Source organism: Brienomyrus brachyistius, chromosome 7 (genome assembly GCF_023856365.1).
Source record: "Brienomyrus brachyistius isolate T26 chromosome 7, BBRACH_0.4, whole genome shotgun sequence".
Lineage (NCBI taxonomy): Eukaryota > Metazoa > Chordata > Actinopteri > Osteoglossiformes > Mormyridae > Brienomyrus > Brienomyrus brachyistius.
Genome location: NC_064539.1, coordinates 21,378,853 through 21,400,158, shown reverse-complemented (window position 1 = coordinate 21,400,158; position 21,306 = coordinate 21,378,853). Strand labels below are relative to the sequence as shown.

General features: G+C 51.3%; 1 protein-coding gene across 1 annotated transcript; it reads left to right on the top strand.

The window, feature by feature from the left end:
* The first annotated feature begins 93 nt into the window (after nt 1–93).
* LOC125746548 (WD repeat-containing protein 70) lies at nt 94–19,415 on the top strand. The gene is made up of 18 exons (XM_049020640.1): nt 94–192; nt 800–859; nt 954–1,037; nt 1,229–1,313; nt 1,454–1,676; nt 4,507–4,566; nt 4,788–4,921; nt 5,579–5,732; nt 6,946–7,022; nt 9,684–9,858; nt 14,272–14,371; nt 14,992–15,076; nt 15,185–15,323; nt 16,839–16,939; nt 17,162–17,241; nt 17,371–17,487; nt 17,621–17,783; nt 18,803–19,415. Exons 1-18 carry the CDS (start codon nt 177–179, stop codon nt 18,888–18,890), a joined length of 1,941 nt encoding a protein of 646 aa, XP_048876597.1. The 5' UTR covers nt 94–176; the 3' UTR covers nt 18,891–19,415.
* Nucleotides 19,416–21,306: the final 1,891 nt, after the last annotated feature.

The following is a 21,306-nucleotide window of genomic DNA, read 5'->3' as shown; positions in this document are numbered from 1 at the left end:
ATCCGTGTTTCATTCCAATCAGCGGAGGAATGAACAAATACATGGCTGTTACAGTATATGAATAGCGTGAAGTTCACCTCCCAATCGCTAGATGGCAGTGACTGTTTTCTGCCTGCTTAGTTCCCTCTTTGCAGTAGTTCACAAACATCCTGGTTGGTCGCCGTGGGTTTAGAAACATGGAAAGCCGCGAAGGTAAGAAATATTTCTTGAACTTGTTTTCTAGCTTTATGGTGCTCGTACATTAGCTGGCGTAATATATTACCGAGAGGCTGCTGTAGTTTTCCTATTATATTTAACCTTATTGAGCTACAGAGCTGGATGGTGTTCTGTCTGTAATTCTCTTGTTACCGTCTGTCAGTAGACTATACATAAACACCTGCCTGGAGTTTAAGCACAGTCCGATTTATTCCATTACAAACTACAGTATGCAATTTTACCCGGTTTCGTCTCGCTCTTGGTTCTGCTTGATGCTTCTTTGCATAGTTTCACCAGGGTTGCCAACTCTCACGCAGGAAATCTTACGGGAAATCTATAATATTCCATTAGAGACCTAAAATTAGCTACATCTGAAGCGTTGTGATAGTTAGAAAACCCTACAGACTATTTACAAGGTAATGAAACTCTTACATGCATGTAAACGAATGTGCAGACTTATCTCTAATCGAAAATCTCACTCCAGCCAGATGCCCACTCCAGCCAGAACCCTGCTTTCAGACTGCTGTCAGCCATGGTTAAAGTAGTAATTCTTAAGTCATATGGGTGTAACTTTCTGTCTGTTTTCCTCGTTCTGTTCCTTCAGCCTCCCAGGACACTAGCAATGACAGCGACATCACGGCTGTCATGGGCTTCTCCGGCTTCGGTATGTCATGATCATTTTTCAAAATTTGAAACACATAAAATGGGTCTTTTCCATTGCGTTGCAGTTTTGTTTTTTTATTTTTCTGTCCATCCAGGAAAAAAGGCCCGCACGTTTGACCTGGACGCCATCTTCGAGCAGACGCGGCGGACGGCCATAGAAAGGAGTCAGCGAGTTCTGGGTGAGAGCTGGTTGGAGGGCACCGGTCTCTCTACATGACTAGCGATATCCCCTGTATAAACATTACCGAACTTTACAGAACAGTTTCCTGTGATCACTTGACAAGAACAGTCTCTGCGTGTGACCTGTGCGTATCCCTGTACACACATATGAGAGTTTATGTGACGGCGGCGCGTGTGTCTGTCTGCTCAGAGGAAAGGCAGCAGCAGGAGGTTGAGCAGGAAATGGCAGCCGGCTCGGGGCTCAGTGGAAGCGCACCTCCCAGTTCAGGCCCCAGGTGAGGTCCTGCCCCCCCATCATTATGTTTTTAATTGTGATTACAGTCCTGTGCATCGTGCGCCAAGGATACCTTTATCAGCAGGATCCCTCTGCTGCCATCCAGTGGCTTTTTGGAGTAATGTCTCTGTCTCTCTGTAGGCAGATACCAAAGGACAACGACGACAGCAGCTGCAGCTCTGACTCCGATTCAGACTCCAAGCTTATAGGCCCCCCTGTCCCTCCTGGGGCAGGTGTGGATGAGAGTGAGGATGAGGATGATGATGCTCCCGTGGGGCCTCCACTGCCACCAGGATATAGAGGCAGCACGGCAGATGATGACGAGGATGACAGTGACGATATGAAGGATGAAGAGGATGATGATGTGAGTTAATCGGGAAGATGATTGTGGGATACGTCTCCGTTGAGCAGACGACCCTCTCGGTCATCCCCGCTTTCTGTTCTATTGCTTAGGTGCACTGGTGCCATCGATTACCTGTCTCTGTGTCCAGAGCTCAGCACCTCATTTCCAACATGCAATGGGTGTTCTGAAGACTTGTTATGTTCCTCCACATGGGGGCAGCACAATACCAAAGGCTGAAACCTCAATGATCTCCATGAGTCATTCCATATCAAATCACCTTGAGGGAAAAATTTCCCAGGGCACCCTCTGAAAATTCCAAACGAGGTGACATTGGAGAGCCTCTCAATCAGATAGATGAAGCACTCAGAGTTTTTCTTTCCTGCCATTTATGACGTACCAGGTCATGTTTATGCAGAAACCATAAGTATTACTGCAATTTGGAGCGTTAGGTTTTTTTGAAATGTGCTAATTTTTCGCAATTTCTTATTTTCATGTCTTCGTTTAACCATGTAAACAGTTAACCATCATTTTTGCTTATTTGTCATGTATTCTTCTTGAAATAAGTCTTTGTGGTAATTCTGAAACTGAACTGCGTAATATTTGTGTTTTGGTTGAATTTATACGGCAACAAAAGCGTAACAGCTCATTCTTAAATCATAACTCCAGGAGGAAGCTCAGTAGCAACATATTTTTGACAGATCGTCTTTGGATATGTAAGCATACATGGTAAAATAACATGAAAATGATTGTTTGATCTGATTGCATTATTGAATTTCATAGACAAAGATAACCCTGTTCGCAAAGTTTCAAGGCCATACCGAGGGACCTATAAATGCTGAAACAGTCAGCAAACGCATAAAATTAAAACGTTAAAAGGCTGTAGTTTGAAAACTAATAGAGATGCAGACCTAATATTTGGGATTTCCCCATAAGTTTGGTATAGGAGCATCTGAATTTTTTTCCGGGGAATCTATGGGGGTGACCTGGGACCCCCCAGATGATTTGGTATTCGATGACCCGCATCCATCTCTGGGTTGATGTCAGTTGAATGCTTCAGCTTTGCTGTTCATGTGCCCCAGAGGACTGCCTGTTAGAGATCACCATTGGCAAAGTGCTCACGGGGTGTAAACTCTGCAGCTGGGGTTCTGATTACACTCTCCCTGCAGAATTATTAGGCAAGTGTGTATTTTACTCGTATCTTCTCTTCAGAACAATATTTATCAATCCTGGTGAATCTCCACTTAAGAACGGACCGTTTAAAGATGGAGCAGGCTCACAATTTTTTATTCGTTCTTTCTGTTTGGAGTATAACATGAAACTGTGAATATTTACGCAAACAGTTATTACTATTAAAATCGTCCAAAAAGGGCCTTTCAGAGAGCAGAAGTAAACGGAATAGTGAAGCACTTGTTAGTGGGATGGAAAGCAATCAAAACTGTCAAACTTATAAATCGTGATTGCCGTTTGGTGGAACGTTTTGTGGCCAACAGCCAACGAAGATGGAAGAAGCATGTGGAGAGAAGACGATATAAATGAACTGCATAAGATGTGTGTCAAATTGAAAGGGAGACTTCCGGAAAGTCTTTAGTATCGAGTATCTTCATTTCTTAAACTGCAGTCTGAACGGAATCTGCAGGAGCACTGGGTGCTGCGTGACGTCGCTCAGGTCACAGAGGCTGAAGCACGGCCTCCACTCAATAAGGCACACAAGCTAAAACTTCAAGAATGGGCAGAGTGTAAAGGCCGATTTGACATGGGTTTCGTGGGATGAGATGGGAGTAGCTCCGCTGACCAGATGAATGGGCCAGTGGATGGATTAGTAATGTGCATCATGAACTGTTCCGAATCGAGAGCGATGGAGGTGTATGACAAGCAATGGTGTGGTCTGCTGTTATCGGGGATGAATTTGTGTGACCTTTCCGACTTGCAGGTGGCGTTAATGCTCTTAGAGCTGCTGATCTTCAAACACTGTTACAGAGTCCGCAGCATTTGAAAAGGGTATGAAATGTGTACAGGACAGCATCTCTTCCCAAGCATCAAAGCATTCCATAGATTGGCCAAGGAAGGCAGGAAAGGTGACTCAATTTTCACTAGCCTCCCCTTTATCGCCTGACTTAAGCCCCATTGAGAACTACTGGGCCTTAGTGAAGTGTGAGATTTACCAAGGCAGCAAGCAGAGCAGCCCTGAGCAGCGTTGGGGGGCGGTCCTAGCTGCCTCTGCTAATATAAGATGGGATCAAATCAAAAACTGGACTGATTCAGTTGACTGGTTTTTTTGAGAAGGGTTCTGATTGCCTAATAATTCTGTACACTGAGGATCAAGTGTTTATTATTTTTGTTTGTGACAGAGTAATGTAATGGTTTACTTTGAGCAGATCCTCCCCCCAAATTCACTTTTATCACCGTGTCTAGGTTTTGTTGGAAACCATCATAGGAATAGTACTTGCCTATTAATTCTTCACTCAGTATAGAAGCCCCCCCCCCCCCCCTCACCCTGGGTGCACCCGTCCTCCTCCTCCCCTCATCACTGCCCAAACTAACGTAACCTTCTTAAGCTGATGCCTGTCTGGGCAGCTTCTACCTTACAGTCCATCAGAGGTTGGACCTGCGGGAATGGAAGGTTTGGGCCCAGGCTGGCTTTGGAGTGTAACTGTTTGAGACAGAATAAGTGGATATAAGAGAAAGTGAGGTAGCACCTCAGACACGTGCTGGGTCTTGGGTCACCTCACCCAAGGTGGTGGTGGGGGGGTGGTTTGAGGAGACTTCTATCAAAGTTTGGGGCCTATGAGCTCTGCTCTTTTCAGCCGAACCCATAGCTTTGTTAATAATCTGCTTATCCCACCATTCACAGAACCCAGTGAAGAGGATTCCGGACACACATGAGATCACCTTACAGCACGGCGGTAAGACGGTAAGTCTTGGCCCCTCCCCTACTGCTAGTCAAGCCAGCCTCCAGCGGGTGGCGCTCTCCCCCCTGCCCGCCCTGCTAAGCCCAGCATTAGGTGGCGCCTGGTTTGCTCTCTGTCATGCTGTCTGTTATTAGTGAGCTCTCCACACTTATTAGCAGCTCTGCTCGTGTACTGTGAGTAAACACGGCCTCCATTCCCAGCTGAGCCCTCTGTCCTGGCCCAGGTTTCGGCCCTCGCTCTGGATCCTTCAGGGGCCAGGCTGGTAACCGGGGGCTACGACTACGAGGTGAAGTTCTGGGACTTTGCCGGCATGGATGCGTCCCTGCAAGCCTTCCGCTCGCTGCAGCCCTGCGAGTGGTAAGTTCCCCTTTGGCGGGTGGGGGGCTGCTCTCATTCCTCCAGCCTGCAGAAACTGTCCTCTCCCTCCCCATCACAGCAGTGAAAACCAAGACCGTAAGGGGAGCATTGGGTGGCTTGGCTGAGTGCTGCTGCCATGTGGATCCCAGCAAGGCTTTCGGGAGTTAATGGGCCAGGCAGTGCCGGTACTCCCGGGTCACACAGGCAGAACTGCATGGCACATTAGCAGGGGAGAGGGGCTGCTGGGAGGCAAATGGAGCGTGCTGTACTTACCAGGACCCCATGCTTGACCGGGGAGTGGGATTCCCCTGCCTCACAGCCGGGACTCCCCTGAAGCGACAGGAGGGGTGTTCCCAGGAGCCGCGCTGAACCAGAGAGCGTCAGGACCTCACATTGTGTGCGCTGTTATACTGTGCTGAGGGATTTGAGGGGGGGCAATTGTGATGGTGAAAGCAGTGGTGATTGCGATGGTGATTGCTGTGTTGGTGATTGTGGTGATTTGTGATTCTGGGGACTGTCATGGTGATTGTTGTACTGGTAGTGGTAATGATGGTCGTGATAGTGGTGATTGTGATGCCGATTGTTGTGCAGGTAGTGGCGGTTGTAATTGTGGCAGTTGTGATGGCGATCGTGGTGATGACTGTCCTCCCATGTCAGTCACCAGATCAAGGCCCTGCAGTACAGCATCACTGGTGATGTCATCCTGGTGGTGGCTGGCAATGCCCAGGCCAAGGTGCTGGACCGAGACGGCTTCCAGGTTATGGAGTGTATTAAAGGGGACCAGTACATCGTGGACATGGCCAACACCAAGGTAGGCAGCCCCGAGCCGGGATGCTCTGAGATTGTCCAAGTTTCCGTCGGTATTTCCATTGCTTTGCTCCGTGGCTGTGAGTGATTCACCCTCCACCTTGCACGACTCTGGAAGGTGGGCCAGCCTTTTTTTTTTACTGTGCTCTGGCAGATGTCGGGGGGGGGGGGGGGGCTAATTCAGCATCCCACACATTGGGATGCACAGGCTAACGGTCTCTGATTGTAGCGGAAAGCTAGTTTTAAGGCAGCTGTCATCTATAGCAGCAATTCACCTTACGACGGCTACCGTCGGCGTAGCGCCCACCGGTGAACTTGTACTGTACGCCGATCTTGGAGGATGACTAGCACCCCCTCTGAGCCCCAATGGCTGGCTTTTTTATGTAAAAAGCAGCAGGCTAGTCCCCCCTACAGACTCTAGTAGGCCATGTCACATAAACAACATCGCACAGTAATGTCACTGGCAGCGTGGCCAGGCCGACTGACTGACGGTGGGGACTGTTTGCAGGCCCAGTGACTGGGCCCTGGGTTTGAGAGCCCCCTCCCAGAATGCTCTGCTTCCTCCAGCTGCCCGGTCATCTGGGAGTTAGTCCGTTTTTGTTTAGTCATCGCCAATTTGCTCTCTTGTTCTGTGCAGTGAATTGGTGCCTGGTGAAGCGACTCTAATTAGAGTGAGGGGTACGGTTAGGGCCCCCCCCCTGCGCTTGGCGAGGGTCCGCACCGTCCCTCCCGTCTTTATTTAGCCTGTTTGTTGCTCTCCGGGGAGGCATTGGGCTTCCTGGCTGCTTCTCTCTGCTCCGGCTTGGTTTCCCTGCAGCTGAACCCTGAACAAACGGCCGCTTTCTGGCCGCTGCTCTTCCTGCCTGTTTGTGGGGGGCGGGGGCAGACCCCCGTGGTCCTCTGTGTTTTGGCAGGAGTCGGCAGGAACCTCACCAGCTGTCCGCCATCCCCTTATGCTCCTAACCCCTTCTCCATCCTCCTTATTAAAGTTATTTGTTTCGACTGACACTCTCCAGCTTCTATTGCAACGCTGTCATGGTCTTGACTAGTGTTGGCTGTAGGTCAGATTGGGGGGGTGGGGGCTGGCTTACCCTCGCACGCTAGCTACCCACCGCAGCTTAAAGTGGGTTAGGGGTGACTTGAGCTGCAGATGCTGGTTACTGACTATTGGAGGCGTGGCCTATCTCTTGACTGCTGATTGGTCCTGTTCTCCACAGGGTCATACAGCCATGCTCAACGGTGGCTGCTGGCATCCCAAGATCAAGGAGGAATTCCTCACCTGCTCCAATGACGGGTAAGTTGGGTAACGCATGCCTTCTGCCTAAGGGAGAGTGTGCGTATGTGTTTGCAGCCCTGTTATTAAAACTATGGTGATTATGGTGTTTTCATCTGTAACAGAAAGTTTGTTTAGCTTATGGCCCCGACTGACCTTCTCACCTCTTTATTAAGTCCGGTACATTCAGTCCAGCAATCTTTAGCTCCTCTCAATACCTTTAACTTAACGCCGCCACCTCTGAATTTGTGCTGTTATTAATCTGACTGCCTGCAGGGGGCAGCAGTGCACAGCTGATGGGGGGCAGAACTCTGTTACAGTAGAGAGCACTTACTCCCCTACAGAGCCGAGAAACCTATAAAATGCAAGGGAGGTTTTGTTGTGAAGCCACGCACAGGCCTGGGGGCCCTTCCGCGGGGGCCCCCCATTCACAGCGTGCACACTGCTGCTGCCAGGTGAATGCGAGTTGGCGGTGGCCCGACAGGGCTGAGAATAGGGGTTCGTCTGTCTGCTTGGGTTTTGTCTGCTCTCCTCCTGAATCACCCATTTACTCTTTAAGCCAATTAAGCAAGCGGTTTCCCAGGGGGTGGCACTATGGGAACGGAGTAGCCATGGAGGGGGGAACAAGGGCACCTTTCAGGCCGGTCACAGTCCCTGGATCCGTCCCTGCTGCGTGCCTTTCTCCGGCAGCGGACGCCGAGGGACCCTGGGGAAGCGCATCCTGTGGGCATGCGCCTAGGGTGGTCTTCCCTGGGGGGGGGGGTGTCTGCTTCTCAGTTTGCACCCTGAGCTCTGTCTGACGGGAGTTTTGGTTGGGATCGGGAGGGGCTTTGTGTGCTATTTTTAACAAAGTTAAATTAAGCATGATTCACTTCTCTGGAGGGGCTGAAGGCCTCTGAGCAAACTCCCATCCCCCCCCCCCCCCGGCACAGTGATGGCCTGGGGTAAGTGGGCTTTCTGGTGACGTGACCCCTCCCTGCACCTTGACAGACAGGCGGCTTCTTCCTGGACACTAGCTGTGTATTGATGAGCTCCTACCCCCCCCCCCCCGGTTCCGGAAGCTGTCTGATGACCGCTCAGTAACCTCACTTTGCAAACACTCCATGTGCTGGGTTATTACCATAATCCAGTGTTTCTATGTAAAACACTAATTTACAAAGCGTAAAAATGTCACTGAACGGTCAAGCAACAGTTTGAGGAACTGGGTGGGAGTTTGGATGCTTGTGGGTGGAAGTGCTTGAAGCTGTGACATCATGGGATGTCGCCATAGTGATATGGACCTGACCTCCCATACTCTAGTACTGAGGGGTTTGTCCCGCCGGACTGTAGCACAATGCTACTTTACACAGAAAGTGGGTATCACATCTTCCCCAGCCCCCCAGCAGGTCCTAAACACAAACGGCTGCCTGTCGAATCCCACTCGGTTAGCTTGCCTGGGGGGGCGGTAGCGGCCATCTTCCTGCTGCCTGCCACTGGGATCTGGGGGCGATGGGTGATTCGGGTGTGACAGCAACTTAGTCTCAGTTTGAGAGAGACGGGCCGCTTTTTGAAAAGCGATCCTGTTTGGAAAGAAAGGAGAACCTGACATGAACGGGAGGTCAAAGGGCAGACACGCATGTTCCCTGGAACAGGTGCTGGGACAGCCGGGCTCCGTGTGGACAGCTGGGGGGGCTCTCCTAGCACGGGGGCCGGGCAGGACCTCTGATGCTGCAGGGTCATCTACTGCTCACCTGCTCACTGAAGCGTCTCGAACCCCTGTTCATGCTCCCCAGCCCTGCCTGAGGTCACCTCTGCCCGGCTGTCCCCATTGGTAATGGGAGAGGATACTGAGCGTTATCTTGGCTTGATGTGGACATTGGCAGAGGTGTTAAGGCACCGTGACCTCTTTGAGGTCCCATCTGGACAGATTGACTGAAGTTGGTCAGATTCTTGACCCCTGACCCCTGACCCCTGGGGCCTAGACTCTGTGCTTACACGTGCACCCCTCTGTAGAGGTGGAGCTTTTCAGCCCTGATGTGTTCAGCAGGTGGAGAGGTGAAGACTTGCTGGGTTCGTATGGTCATGAAAATCCTGGGAAAATTAAGAAATCACTTTTTCCAGACCTAGAAGAGTTGTGGAAAATAATAAATATCAAAAATTTTTGGAGTTCATGGGATTTTTGAGAACTACGTTCCCCCCCCCCCCCCCCAATCTATCTTCACAGTATAACCCTGTTTCTCCTTAGCTATATCTTGATTATGTCTTGTGGGGACATTTCTCCAGTCTTCACAAGGCAGAACTCAGTTTCATAAAAATCAAAAAACTAATAATGGCTAATAAAACTAATAAAATAAAAGTCTTGTATTTTATTTGGTTACTTATGGTTAAGTTTAGGGCGCGGAGTGTGCGGTTAGGGCGCGGGGTGCGCGGTTAGGGCGCGGGGTGCGCGGTTAGGGCGCGGGGTGCGCGGTTAGGGCGCGGGGTGCGCGGTTAGGGCGCGGGGTGCGCGGTTAGGGCGCGGGGTGCGCGGTTAGGGCGCAGTTTGCGTTGGGTTACCGCGGGTCATTTAGGTACCCAGAGGAACACGCCTTACTCAGGTAATCTAACATCTCTCCAAACATCCGCCCCCACTGTCCCCCACACCTGCTCCCCCCCCCTCAGGTGGTGATTGTGTGGTTCTAATCGGTGCATCTTCTTGCCCAGGACGGTCCGCACCTGGGACCTGAACTCAGAGAAGAAGCACAAAGCAGTATTCAAGCCACGTTCGCTGCAGGGCAAGCGCGTCATGCCCACCTGCTGCACCTACAGCCGCGATGGCAGGCTCATCGCGGCCGGCTGCCAGGATGGCACCATCCAGATCTGGGACCGCAACCTCAGCGTGAGTGTCCCCGCCCAGCAGGGGGCAGGCATGAGCAGTAGCACTGTGAGGAATCCATACATGAATAGGTGTAATGGGGGTGCAAATAGGCCTGATTAGCCTGACGTCAGCAGCGTGTTCTGTATCGGAGGGCTGACAGACTGCCCTGTGTGAGTCTGGTGAGGCGGAACGGTGCCCCAGGGGCCGGCTGATGGCGGCTCCGATATCCACGGCCTCTTCTGTCCTGTGCCCTGTACCATGTTCTCATTCTGTTCTCTGCCACTAGGGGCGCTGCAGCTAATGCTCCTGCTCCTTCAGACAGATGAGCCCCCCCCCCCCCCGACAGCAGCTTTGTGCTTCAAAACCTTGCTGTGTGTTTATTTTAAAGGGGGGGTGGGGTTCAGACTTGACAAAACACACACTGGACCTTTGACCTTTGCCTTTACATTTTTATATGTGATTTCAGTCTCTGTGAGTGCGTGTCTGTCTCGTGGCTTATCGTGTGAGCAATTGTGATCTGCCCCCCCCCCCCACACCCCCTGCAAAGATATCCAGCTGCCTCTCCCTAGCAAAAGGGCAGGACTGATGGGACAACCTGCAATTTATTATGTGGCCGCCCCCCCCCCCCCCGAGACTAAATATTTACCCAGAATTCCTCGGCAGCTTACAAAAACAGTGAGTGAAGGTGACGGGGGCCTCATCATCTGGGGTTACCGGCAGGTATGTGGGGGGGGGGGGGGGGTAAGTTTGGAAAATGTCAGCAGGGTTGGAAAAGCTCCGACATTTTGGAGCGTCAGTCCTGCCTCGGCGGGCAGGGAGACGGTCTGTATGTGTTTGTGGGGTCTCCCGCTGGCTGACTTCCCATCGGTACACTGACAGCGGGTGCGCAGTCTTCTGCCGCGGAGTGGCTTGCGGGAGTGCTCCACCTGTCACCTCAGCTTAACCTGACTGTTGAGTAGATAAAGGGCTTGTCGGGGCTGCTCATCTAGTCTGACGGATCCTGATCTGAGGCTTCTGGCCTCAGTGTTGTGATTGGAGATGACGGGGGACTGATGAATCCTAGGAAAGCGATCCCAGGGCTCCCTGCCTTGTCTCGTCCTGGACTTTGATTACTCTGTACCGGCAGTCCAGCTGTTTTGCAGGTTGCTAGGCGACGTGGCCACACTGATGATGGGAAAGTGGTTTTGACTCAGACCCTTTTACAGTGTGCTGCAGGACGGCTGGTGAAATGGACTTCCAGATGTGATGCTATGAGCTTCGTGCTGAAGGGCAAGCTTGTGTGTGTGTGTGTCTGACCTGCATCTGTCATTCCAAACTCACATACATCATTGCCATAGAGACTGGAATGTTATACAGTAAATACTGAACAGGATCACATGGTACCATGACCAATGAGCCTGTGGTACCTTTAAAATGAGTATGATGCGAAAAACCAGAACCAATCCCAGAATCCTACTACTACAACTACTATTGCAAATAAGACTAATAATGTAGAAATAAATGAAGAGTATGGAAGAGAAGTGGGAAATACCTTTGCTTTAAACATCAAAGGTCATGGGTTCAAGACCGAATGGTGTGTTTGTAATATGGAATGTTATACAGTAAATACTGAACAGGATCACATGGTACCATGACCAATGAGCCTGTGGTACCTTTAAAATGAGTATGATGCGAAAAACCAGAACCAATCCCAGAATCCTACTACTACAACTACTATTGCAAATAAGACTAATAATGTAGAAATAAATGAAGAGTATGGAAGAGAAGTGGGAAATACCTTTGCTTTAAACATCAAAGGTCATGGGTTCAAGACCGAATGGTGTGTTTGTAATATGCACATGTAGCTCTTTTATGAAATATTGTTTTATTATAAAATATTTTTTTTCAATATTAATTGTGTTAAGAGGATGTTCAGGTAAATATTTTATCTTGCTGACATTGACCTTTACTAAAATCCATTTATGCATCCATTTTCTGGAACTGCTTGTCCTATCGTGGAGGCTACGGGCTCAAGGCAGGGAACAACCCAGGATGAGGAGCCACACCATTCACTCACACACCATTCACTCACACACCATTCACTCACACACCATTCACTCACACATGCACACCTACAGGCAATTTGGAAGCTCCAATTAACCTCAGTATGTTTTTGGACTGTGGGGGGATACTGGAGTACCCGGAGAAAACCCCATGATGATACAGGGGGAACATGCAAACTTCAAACACATCAAGCCATGGCAGAGACTCGAACCCTGGTGCCAGAGGTGTGAGGCAACAGTGCTAGCCACTGCACCACTTTACTGCCCTTGTGAAAATGTAAAACACTACAAAAAAGTAGTGTTTCATTAATATTCTCTGCTAGACCTTCACTTAACGTTAGCTGAAGTTCTAAGAACGTTCCCTAATAGCTGGAACCCCACTTCTTCCCCCACCAAAACACTCCTAGGGTTTTCACCCTCTGAACGTCTTGCGATCTCTTGGTCCTGCTGCTTCGCAGGATCAGGTGGCCCGAGTCCTGTCCAATACAGCTGCCTGAATCCCTCACTGCTGACAGTTATGTGCTTTTGTTTTCCTTCAAGTCTCTCGATCTTCCTCACACTCTGTTTTGGTTCTGAAGTTGGTGATTACAAGCACTTCATAGCAGTTCCCATACCAACATGTTTGTGCGTGTTTGAGGGTCCCAAGTCATTATTTTCGCATACAGCCCCCAACCAGGTGATATTGCTCTCTCCACCCATTGTCCGTCTAGATGTGGGTTTACACTCTTACACATCCCCGAAGGTTTGCTTTGTGGCCCACGGCCGTGCTTGTAAACATCTTCCACATCACATACTCTCACCGCCTCTGCTTGTGTCCCTCGGATGACCGGCCTGCTTTTGTAGTAACAAGGCGGTGTGGTATGGAAACCTTTATGTAAATCTGGAGTCTGTTTCTCCCTTGAGAGAGTGCAACTTTCCAGGGCATACCTTCTGTAACCCATTACCGCTAAGCAGGTACTCCCCTGGTGCATGAATGAAATCACTTTGGGGAGAGTTCAGTGTGCCTTCAGACGGCGACCTCCCCTTCCATGCCTGGGACGGCTTCCTCCTCTGCCACCCCCACCCTCCCCCCAAATCCACCCATTTTTGAGCTGAGATTCCACAAAGACAAGGCTGGCAGGCTTCCCTCTTCGGAATATGGCTGAAGCGTGAAATCCTCTCTGTCCGTTCCCTGTCACGGGCAGAGCCAGCGGGGCAGAGTTTGGGGCCAGGGGTCTGGTGATGGGGCCTAGCTGGCTTGCTTTTGAGATGAGCCAGACGGGAGTTTGTGATACTACCACCAAGTTATGTTTAGCCTCTTCCATCAGATGAGGAAGAAGCAGCTTACATCAGGCCTAACATGGAATTGGAGCAAAATCAGTCCGATATTTCAGGCCCTTGTCCATAAGTGGTATACGACCCGCTCACTCGTGTGCTTCAGTTGTCTATGTTCACTTGATTCTGGATTGTTCAAGCTGGACCCTAAGACCAGAGTTGTCTTCCGGCAGATAACGGGCTATCCAACTGCAGTCCTGCGCAGATGCTGCTAAAGAACCTCTCTGGCACTTCATGTGTTGCTTGTTGCATGACAAAAATCATTCAGTATTAACAGCCCATCAATGACGGTTACGCATCACTTTTGTAGATGCATGGATATTGTATTTTTCTCATCAGCCGTACCTAATACCCCTTGATATCAATGAGATCAGAATCACAGAAGAGAGCTATTGCCAAAAGAAACTGTGCATTAGAGTCTGGAAGGAAATGCAAAGTATGAGCAGGTTACTTTAGATTCGCGGTGTGACCGTTCGGGCTGAATGAGCTTCGGTGCGCCGAGGCCACTGAGAAGCTGGTCCTCTGCCATCAGCCCTGGGTTGCCCCTCCTGTTTTTGTAGCACAGATGTTGTAGGCGCTGAATGATTTGGGTGAAGCTTGGACTGGTCCATGGCCTGGCCTAGATTGGGTTACTTTCACAGCTACTTGTGAAGGAAAAGAAAGAACTAAAATCATGTAGGATTAATTCATCTTCAGAGAAAGTTCCCTCAACTCACGGGGGAATGTAACTTGAGCATGTCATCAGGTTATTAAAAAGGTTTGTTTTTCCAGGCCTGCGAAATCTGATATTGAGCAGTTTTTCCCGTTACATTGGCTTCCTAGTACATTGAGATCCAGACGGATATATACACATGTCCAGCTGTAAAGTGTGCTAGGTTGTGTTCAGATCACCCAAATTGACAAAACTTTTTGTAAGTGAGGAGTCATGTGAGAATTGTGTCATCTTTGGCAAAATAATGTTGGCAAAATGTCACCCCTCTCGTGGCATAGGTTTTAGATGACTGACTAACCTGTTTAAGGTTTACAGGGTTGGGGTTCGTTGAACTGACATGATGGTCCGTCTCTTGTCCCATCATAGGTGCACACCAAGTTTCACTGTCGCCAAGCTCATGCCCCTGGCTCTGACACATCATGCATCACTTTCTCCTATGACGGGACGATGTTGGCCTCACGAGGAGGTGAGACTGTCTCCTAGAACCACACCCAGGTACTGCAGCAGTTTTAAGAAGGGACTCACCACAGTGAGCTTTGTCAAGGTAGGAGACGGCAATGGGCAGACATTGAGCAGATTCTCATGGCCTAACCCCGCCCCCCCAGTTATGACTTTGCCCCCCCGCTCAGCCCCGTCCTGTCGGTGACTTGGACAAAGTCCCCTGGTCCTGAATGGAGGTGGGGGGTCTCCCTATGACACCTACACGTTTGCAGCACAGGTCACGCCCCAGTCTCTGTGCCGCCCGGCGGGACTGAAGTCATTCCCGTTTATCTCCTTTTAAATATAAACTCTGTCCCTTGAGGAAGTTCAGCAAAGCAGGTCTGCAGTAAAACTACAAGCTGCAAATAAAATTGATTTCTCAACCTCTCCACCCCCCAAAACAGTCTTCATTATTTACTAAATTTAGCATTATTTACTTAGCTGTTACCAATTAAACAGATTCCATTATAAGAGCCTGGGTTTAGGTAACAGGGACTCTGTTCCTGCCCATTTATGGTCTTGCTGTGTACTTTACCTGTTTGCATGTGGTCTGAGCAGAGACGGCAAGGCAAGGCTGCTCATCCCCTCCCCTCTCTACTTCCCTAGGAGATGACACTTTGAAGACCTGGGACATCCGGAACTTTAAGAAGCCTCTTAACTCTGCTTCAGACCTGCCCAGCTTCTTTCCCATGTGAGCGGGTTGGGTACCATAACTTCGGTGAGGGTGACTGCTGGAGCAAACCAAAGACCCCACACCCACCACCTAACCTTCACCCCCCCCCCCCCCCTCCACTCACAGGACAGACTGCAGTTTCAGCCCAGATGATCAACTGCTAGTTACGGGCACCTCGGTCAGGAAGGGTGAGGGAAACGGCAAGCTGGTGTTCTTCCACAGAGCCTCTTTCCAGAAGGTGTACGAGATCGAGGTGTTTGACTCGGTGAGTGCGATTGGACGCGGCTGCAAACAGCACGGGCCACGTGGTAGAAGGATCAGCCTGAGGACCTTCCATGACATGCTGTTTTTGGTAGTGGACCTTCAACACCTTTACAGTGGATGCCCAGTCTCTGAGGCTGCTTGGCCTCTCGCTCTGTTTGGTGTGACTGACGTTTGCCACCCCCCCCCCCACCCGCTGCGCTCAGCACACTAGAACAAATCAGGAGTGTGGAACATTTCTGCGGCCTGTCACGTCTGATTTGTGTGTCTGCTCGTTCCACGGCTGTTGGTCATTCCTGCCCCTCAGTCATGCCCCCCTGGGTGGTACTACGTTGCTCTCCGGAGGTGTGGCCTTTCAAGAGGGGTGTTGCCTTAAGGTTATCAGCCTCCGGGCTTCCCCACACCTCCTTGACGCTCCCCACAGGTTGGGTCTTCGGGGTTGCTGGGAGCCATCCTTCGCGATCATTTGCGGTGTTTGCGCTGCTCCCCCCATGGCAGCCCGAGATGTGAAGGAACATTATAAGTAGGAGCACCAGCCAAAGGTCTGAAGGCAGAGCTGCCAATGTGTTTGAGCCCTATCCTGGTTCAAGATCTGCATTGTGGGTAGTTAGAGAAATGGTGATGCCCCACCACATAAATGCCTCACATTCCACCAGGGTGCCTCCTATAGGTTGGGGCAAGCAGCACTGCAACGAGAGTCTTCTCTTGTCCTTGCTGGGGTTAAAGTTAGGGCCATGTGAGCTCTCACCCCTCAGAGCTGCGACGTAGCCGACTGATGAACTTTGGGAAGGTCTCCCCTGCCCTGCCTCTTCCTGGGGTGTGATGTGAACAGCACACAGCTGCCTTTGAAAAACATTTAACCTTCACATACATGTTGACCTGTGCTGTTGCTCACCTCCCATGCCATAGGGTTGAGGGACCTCGAACAAAGACATACCCGTTTCGTGATGCCAGCGTGGCCGGTTGGGGTCCTGCCTTTGGGGCGCGTAACACGCCTTTTGATGGCTGTGTTCGTGTAGCTCCTCTGTGAGGATGCTGTGAAAGTTGGGCTGTGAGCACTAACCAGAGGCTTCTAGGAGCATGGGGTCTCTGCCATGGCTACCGGGCGCGTCCAGGCTCGTCTTCCTCTTCTGCATGGATTCTTTCCCCGGGTCCGCTTCAGCTCCATGGGGCGGAACGGAATTTCTCGACCGTCTGGGTGACTGACTGCCGGTCAGCAAGATGTTGGCATTCTTCGTGAGATGTTTGGTGTGTTGGGCATTCGGAGCTGGAGAAGCAGCCCTTTTGTGTGTGCGTGTCTGTGCGTGGAGACCGACTGCACACAACTACATGCAGTGGTGTGTGGATACGCATGGACTGTCTTATGACCACTCGCTCGCAGGAGCGTGGACGATTCAGTCACCTCTCTACTCTGGCCGTGCTCGTGTGGCTGTAGTTCCTGTCTCTGCAATTCCTAACCATCAAGTGGAAGTTGTACAGTTTCCACAAGCTTCCTCTCAACACCTTTTCTTTTCCTCAGAGTGCTGTACGCTGCCTCTGGCACCCCAAGCTGAACCAGATCATGGTGGGAACCAGCAATGGGCTGGCCAAGGTCTACTATGACCCTGTCAAGAGCCAGAGGTAGGCTGTAGCTCAGTGTGTGTGTCTGTGAGTGTGTGTCTGTGAGTGTGTGTCTGTGAGTGTGTGTCTGTGAGTGTGTGTCTGTGAGTGTGTGTGGCTGCACACTCCTGTGTTCTTCTGTGTCTCTCCTACTTAAGTATTTAGTTTTGTACCAAACTAGTCAGCACCCTGAGCTTAATTTTCATCTGGTGATCAGTTATAAAGCCAACTTCATCGTTACAGAGGAGCCAAACTATGTGTGGTGAAGAACAAAAGGAAGGAGAGGCATGCAGAGACCCTGACCCAGGATTACATCATCACACGTAAGTATGACATCATTACTGCCATGTATGTGTACCGTCACACCAGTCATGTGATGCAGGTAGGGCCCAGTGTGCAGTCTGCTTGTGAGGGTGTTTCACCTCCACTCTTCTCTTCCACCACCCCTCCAGCCCACGCCCTCCCCATGTTCCGAGAAGCCCGGCAACGTAGCACCAGGAAACAGCTGGAGAAGGACCGTCTGGACCCGGTCAGGTCCCACAGACCAGAGCCCCCTGTGTCTGGACCAGGTATTGCATCCCCCCTCAGATTTGTCAGGTGGCTCCGACTTAGTTGGCGGCCTTGGGCTGAAGCACGCCTTAAGTCATGTGTGTAGCCCATGCGGATTGGGCAGCGTGGTAACCGGCTGCCTGCGACCGACAGGTCGGGGGGGCCGCGTTGCGGCGCATGGCGGCACGCTCTCCTCGTACATCGTGAAGAACATCGCTCTGGACAAGACGGATGACAGTAACCCGAGGGAGGCCATCCTGCGGCACGCCAAGGCAGCGACTAGTGACCCCTACTGGATCGCGCCAGCCTATGCCAAGTACGTGCGTGTGGGGGGTGCATGACATCACACGCAGTTATCGCAGGCCAGCTCCGCTCCTCAGTATGCTTGGGCAGGTGTCTCACTGCTCACAGATGTGTATGACTGAAGGCCCCCCCCCCCCCCCCCCCGTCGTGCCTGGCTGCAGGCTGCCCTTACTGGAGGGGTTAGGGGGGGGATGTGATCTGAGCCACTGTAAACAGAATCCCTGTGGGAGCAAAGCACAAGTGCCCTGGTGAGCCAGTGAGGGAGCCAGAGCCTTAGAGGTGCAGAACGGTGAGGGTGGGGGGGCCGGCAGGGGGCGAGGCCAGGATGGTCATGGTTGTTCCTCCTCAGTCTCAGAGCAGGATGCTGATATGGCTCTGTAGTGTAAGGTCCCCCTCCTGTTTTGTGTCTCCTCCTTGGGGCTAAGTATAGTGGTGGGGGGGGGAGAGGGGTCCTGTCCCCTACCCCCACCACATCTCCAGTGTTCTCTGGACCTCCCCGTCTGGCTGGCTGCACATAATCCATTCGTACTGTGTTTATAAGCTCTGCGTTCATTAATCTCAGGCCTTTCACTGCAGCTATTTCCAGTGTTTTGGACGGTCCTGTGTGCATGTGTGTGTGTGCGTGCGTGCTGGTTTACGAGCGCTGCACACACACACACCCACACACGCTCTGATCACATGGCCAGCATTCCTCAGTGCCTGTGCTTCCCTCAGTGTGACAGTGTTAGAAAAGGACAGTTTGTGTTTGAGATGACGTGTTTTGATTTGATTGACAAAAGCCGAGAGCCCTTCAGGGACCCCTAGGGGCCACTTTCTGTCACTGGGAGGCCCCTGTCCAGCACACCTTTCTCTTCTTCACACTCGCTCTCTGCTCCAGCTCTGGCTCTCATCCTCCTCTGCCTCGCTCCTCCTCCCAGTCCCTCTGCTCACCTCACTGGTCCCCCTCAGCTCTTCCTTGATGATTAACCCCGCTGGTGTCATCCAGATGATGATGATGATATCGCTGCTGCTCCCATCCCTCCATCCTCCCAGGACGCAGCCTAAAACTGTCTTTGCTGACGTGGAGGCAGAGGACGAGGAGGATGACGATGAACCCGAATGGAAGAAACGGAAGATCTGAATATCGCCCCCTGCCTTTTCCAACTGGACAAGCGGAGCTGTCAGTAGCCATGTGGAGGACTGTGCGGCACCAGATGGCTTCTGAATGCTGCGTGTGATCTGGGCTCCCTGTTTGTGTGTGTGTGTGTGTGTGAGTGTGAGAGAGAGACGGTCGGTGGGTGTGTGTCTGTGTGTGTGAGACGGTCGGTGGGTGTGTGTGTGTGTGAGAGACGGTTGGTGGGTGTGTGTGTGTGTGAGAGACGGTTGGTGGGTGTGTGTGTGTGTGTGAGACGGTTGGTGGGTGTGTGTGTGAGACGGTCGGTGGGTGTGTGTGTGTGTGTGAGTGAGACAGTGGGGGTGTGTGTGTGTGAGACAGTGTGGGTGTGTGTGTGTGTGTGGGGTGTCACTCCCAGCATGTTAAATCCTCCCTCCTGAATCCTTTATTCTTCCGTAACCCAAATGTGTCTCAGCTTGCCATCTCAGCTGTATGCCTCAGTGTTTTAAAAATGTCAAGTAAATCATTAAAACTTTTCTGCCTTTGTTCTGACCTGATTATGTCCTCTCTGGCACTCAGTAAGTCACCCGTTTACTGATTCCTGCATTCATAACAGCTGACTGCTGGTCACTTTGCAGTCGATCCTCGGGCGTCTGACTTGGGAAACTCTAAGGCTTGTGGCCTCTTGTACTGTAACAGGACTGCGTGGCCTGTGCAGTACGCTCACTCTCGATTCCAGATGACCGTCTGAAGCTTCTGGAAGGTCCCATCTCCATTCCAAACACGTACGTGTAACTGCTTCCTCCTGGGAATCCTGTTCACCGCGAGCTGCTCTGTGCCAGGCATGGCAAACCTTACTGGTGACACTTTGGGATGAGATAAATATTTGAAATTACAGCCTTTCTCCTGCGCAGACCTCAGTGCACCTCTGCTGTGTGGGATGATTGTGCACTTTTTCACGATTTAACAAGACCCTGGGGTTCACTAGGGGAACACTGTGATATCTCGACATTAAATTGACATACTGTGGCTTCAGACTGCTTGGCAAGAAATGACCCTTTAAAATAAGCCTTTTTCAAAGGTGGAAACAAATCTCATTGAGCAGGGATGATCTGAACTGGTCAACAAGAGACCGGAGGCCACAGTGCCCCCTACTGCATCGCGTTCAAAATAACGGTGCCGCCTTCCCTGTGGCATTGTCATTCCAGCGCTCACCCAATACGGCCTCTCTGACTCACTCATGTTGGGTGCAGTGCACTCAGCACAACCATCCACCCAGGTAAATGAAGCCCAAAATAGGTTAAAAGCAGGCCGTAATGTTAGGTAACTTAAGCCTGTGTATCCAGCCTCATCGTAATCCAGCGGCTCCTATTCTGAGTGATGATGTCACATGCAGTGCAGGAGTGCTGGGCAGGTGATGTCATGAGCCCTCTGCATGCACTGCTGTCATCCTCTGGGTTTAGCAGTGGGTACGGCCCTGTGTAAGCCGACACGGCGGTGGAGGGCAAGTGGCCGCTCCGGGCCCGGCCCGGCCCGATCGCCTTGCACGGCTCGGTGACCACAGGACCTGCTGAATCTGTGGCCGTGTGTGACTGCAGCCCAGGAGAAGCCAGACAGTGTCTTTTCTGCGAAAGACGGAGGATATGACAGCGGTTTGGGTTAGATAGAAAGCAGCATGAGAGACTCCAACCAGTGGTAGGTGGAACTGAAGGGTGGTGATTTTGGCAGAGGATGCAAAGGGGGATCAGCGAGCGACATGCCCTTCAGAAAGGCAGCTGGCAGGCCCCTGAAACGCTTTATCAACGCTTTATCAATGCTTCACTAATGTATTCGCGCCATTCGACCCCGGCGCCCAGATTTACTGCTAGCTATGCGTTTACAGCCAGCCTGTGTTTACTGTAGGAGTCTGGAGGAGGGAACAAGAATGTAGCCAGCTAGGTAGAGCGCTGTGGAGCTCTGTGTCGCACCCACCGGGGGACCCTAACCCTCCCGCTCTGGTGCAAATTTGGGATGTGCTTTGCAGACTGTCTTGGGGTGAATGTTGCTGGTCAGCATCCAGCATCAGGTGCATTGACAGGCAGGTGGAAACGAGTACCACTGGCAGTTATGGGAACAAATTTAATTCCATTAAAAAAATACAAAATGTATATTGTACAAAAATAGCGTGGAGAGCTTTGGTTCAGCCTGTTACACACGTGTGATCATCAGTGCCAGAGGCGCGATCTGCCGCACGCCTCGCGGTCACGGCCCTGGCGTGTGTGTGCCGGAGGGACGTGACACAGTGAGTCGCGATCTGCAGTCACATTACCACACAGCATCTGGAAGCAGCAGCCTGGGGCGGCGGGGGGGGGGGGGGGGGCGACGGAGATGGCGGTTTGAGGTTTGACAAGCCTGTGGCCGCATCTGCCATCCATCACATCCGTGTCATTTAGAAATATATTCA

Coding starts and splice junctions, on each gene's coding strand:
- LOC125746548 (XM_049020640.1), top strand. Junction 1,677..4,506: donor AGGATGAAGAGGATGATGAT/GTGAGTTAATCG, acceptor CACCATTCACAG/AACCCAGTGAAGAGGATTCC. Junction 17,488..17,620: donor GCCCCCTGTGTCTGGACCAG/GTATTGCATCCC, acceptor TGCGACCGACAG/GTCGGGGGGGCCGCGTTGCG.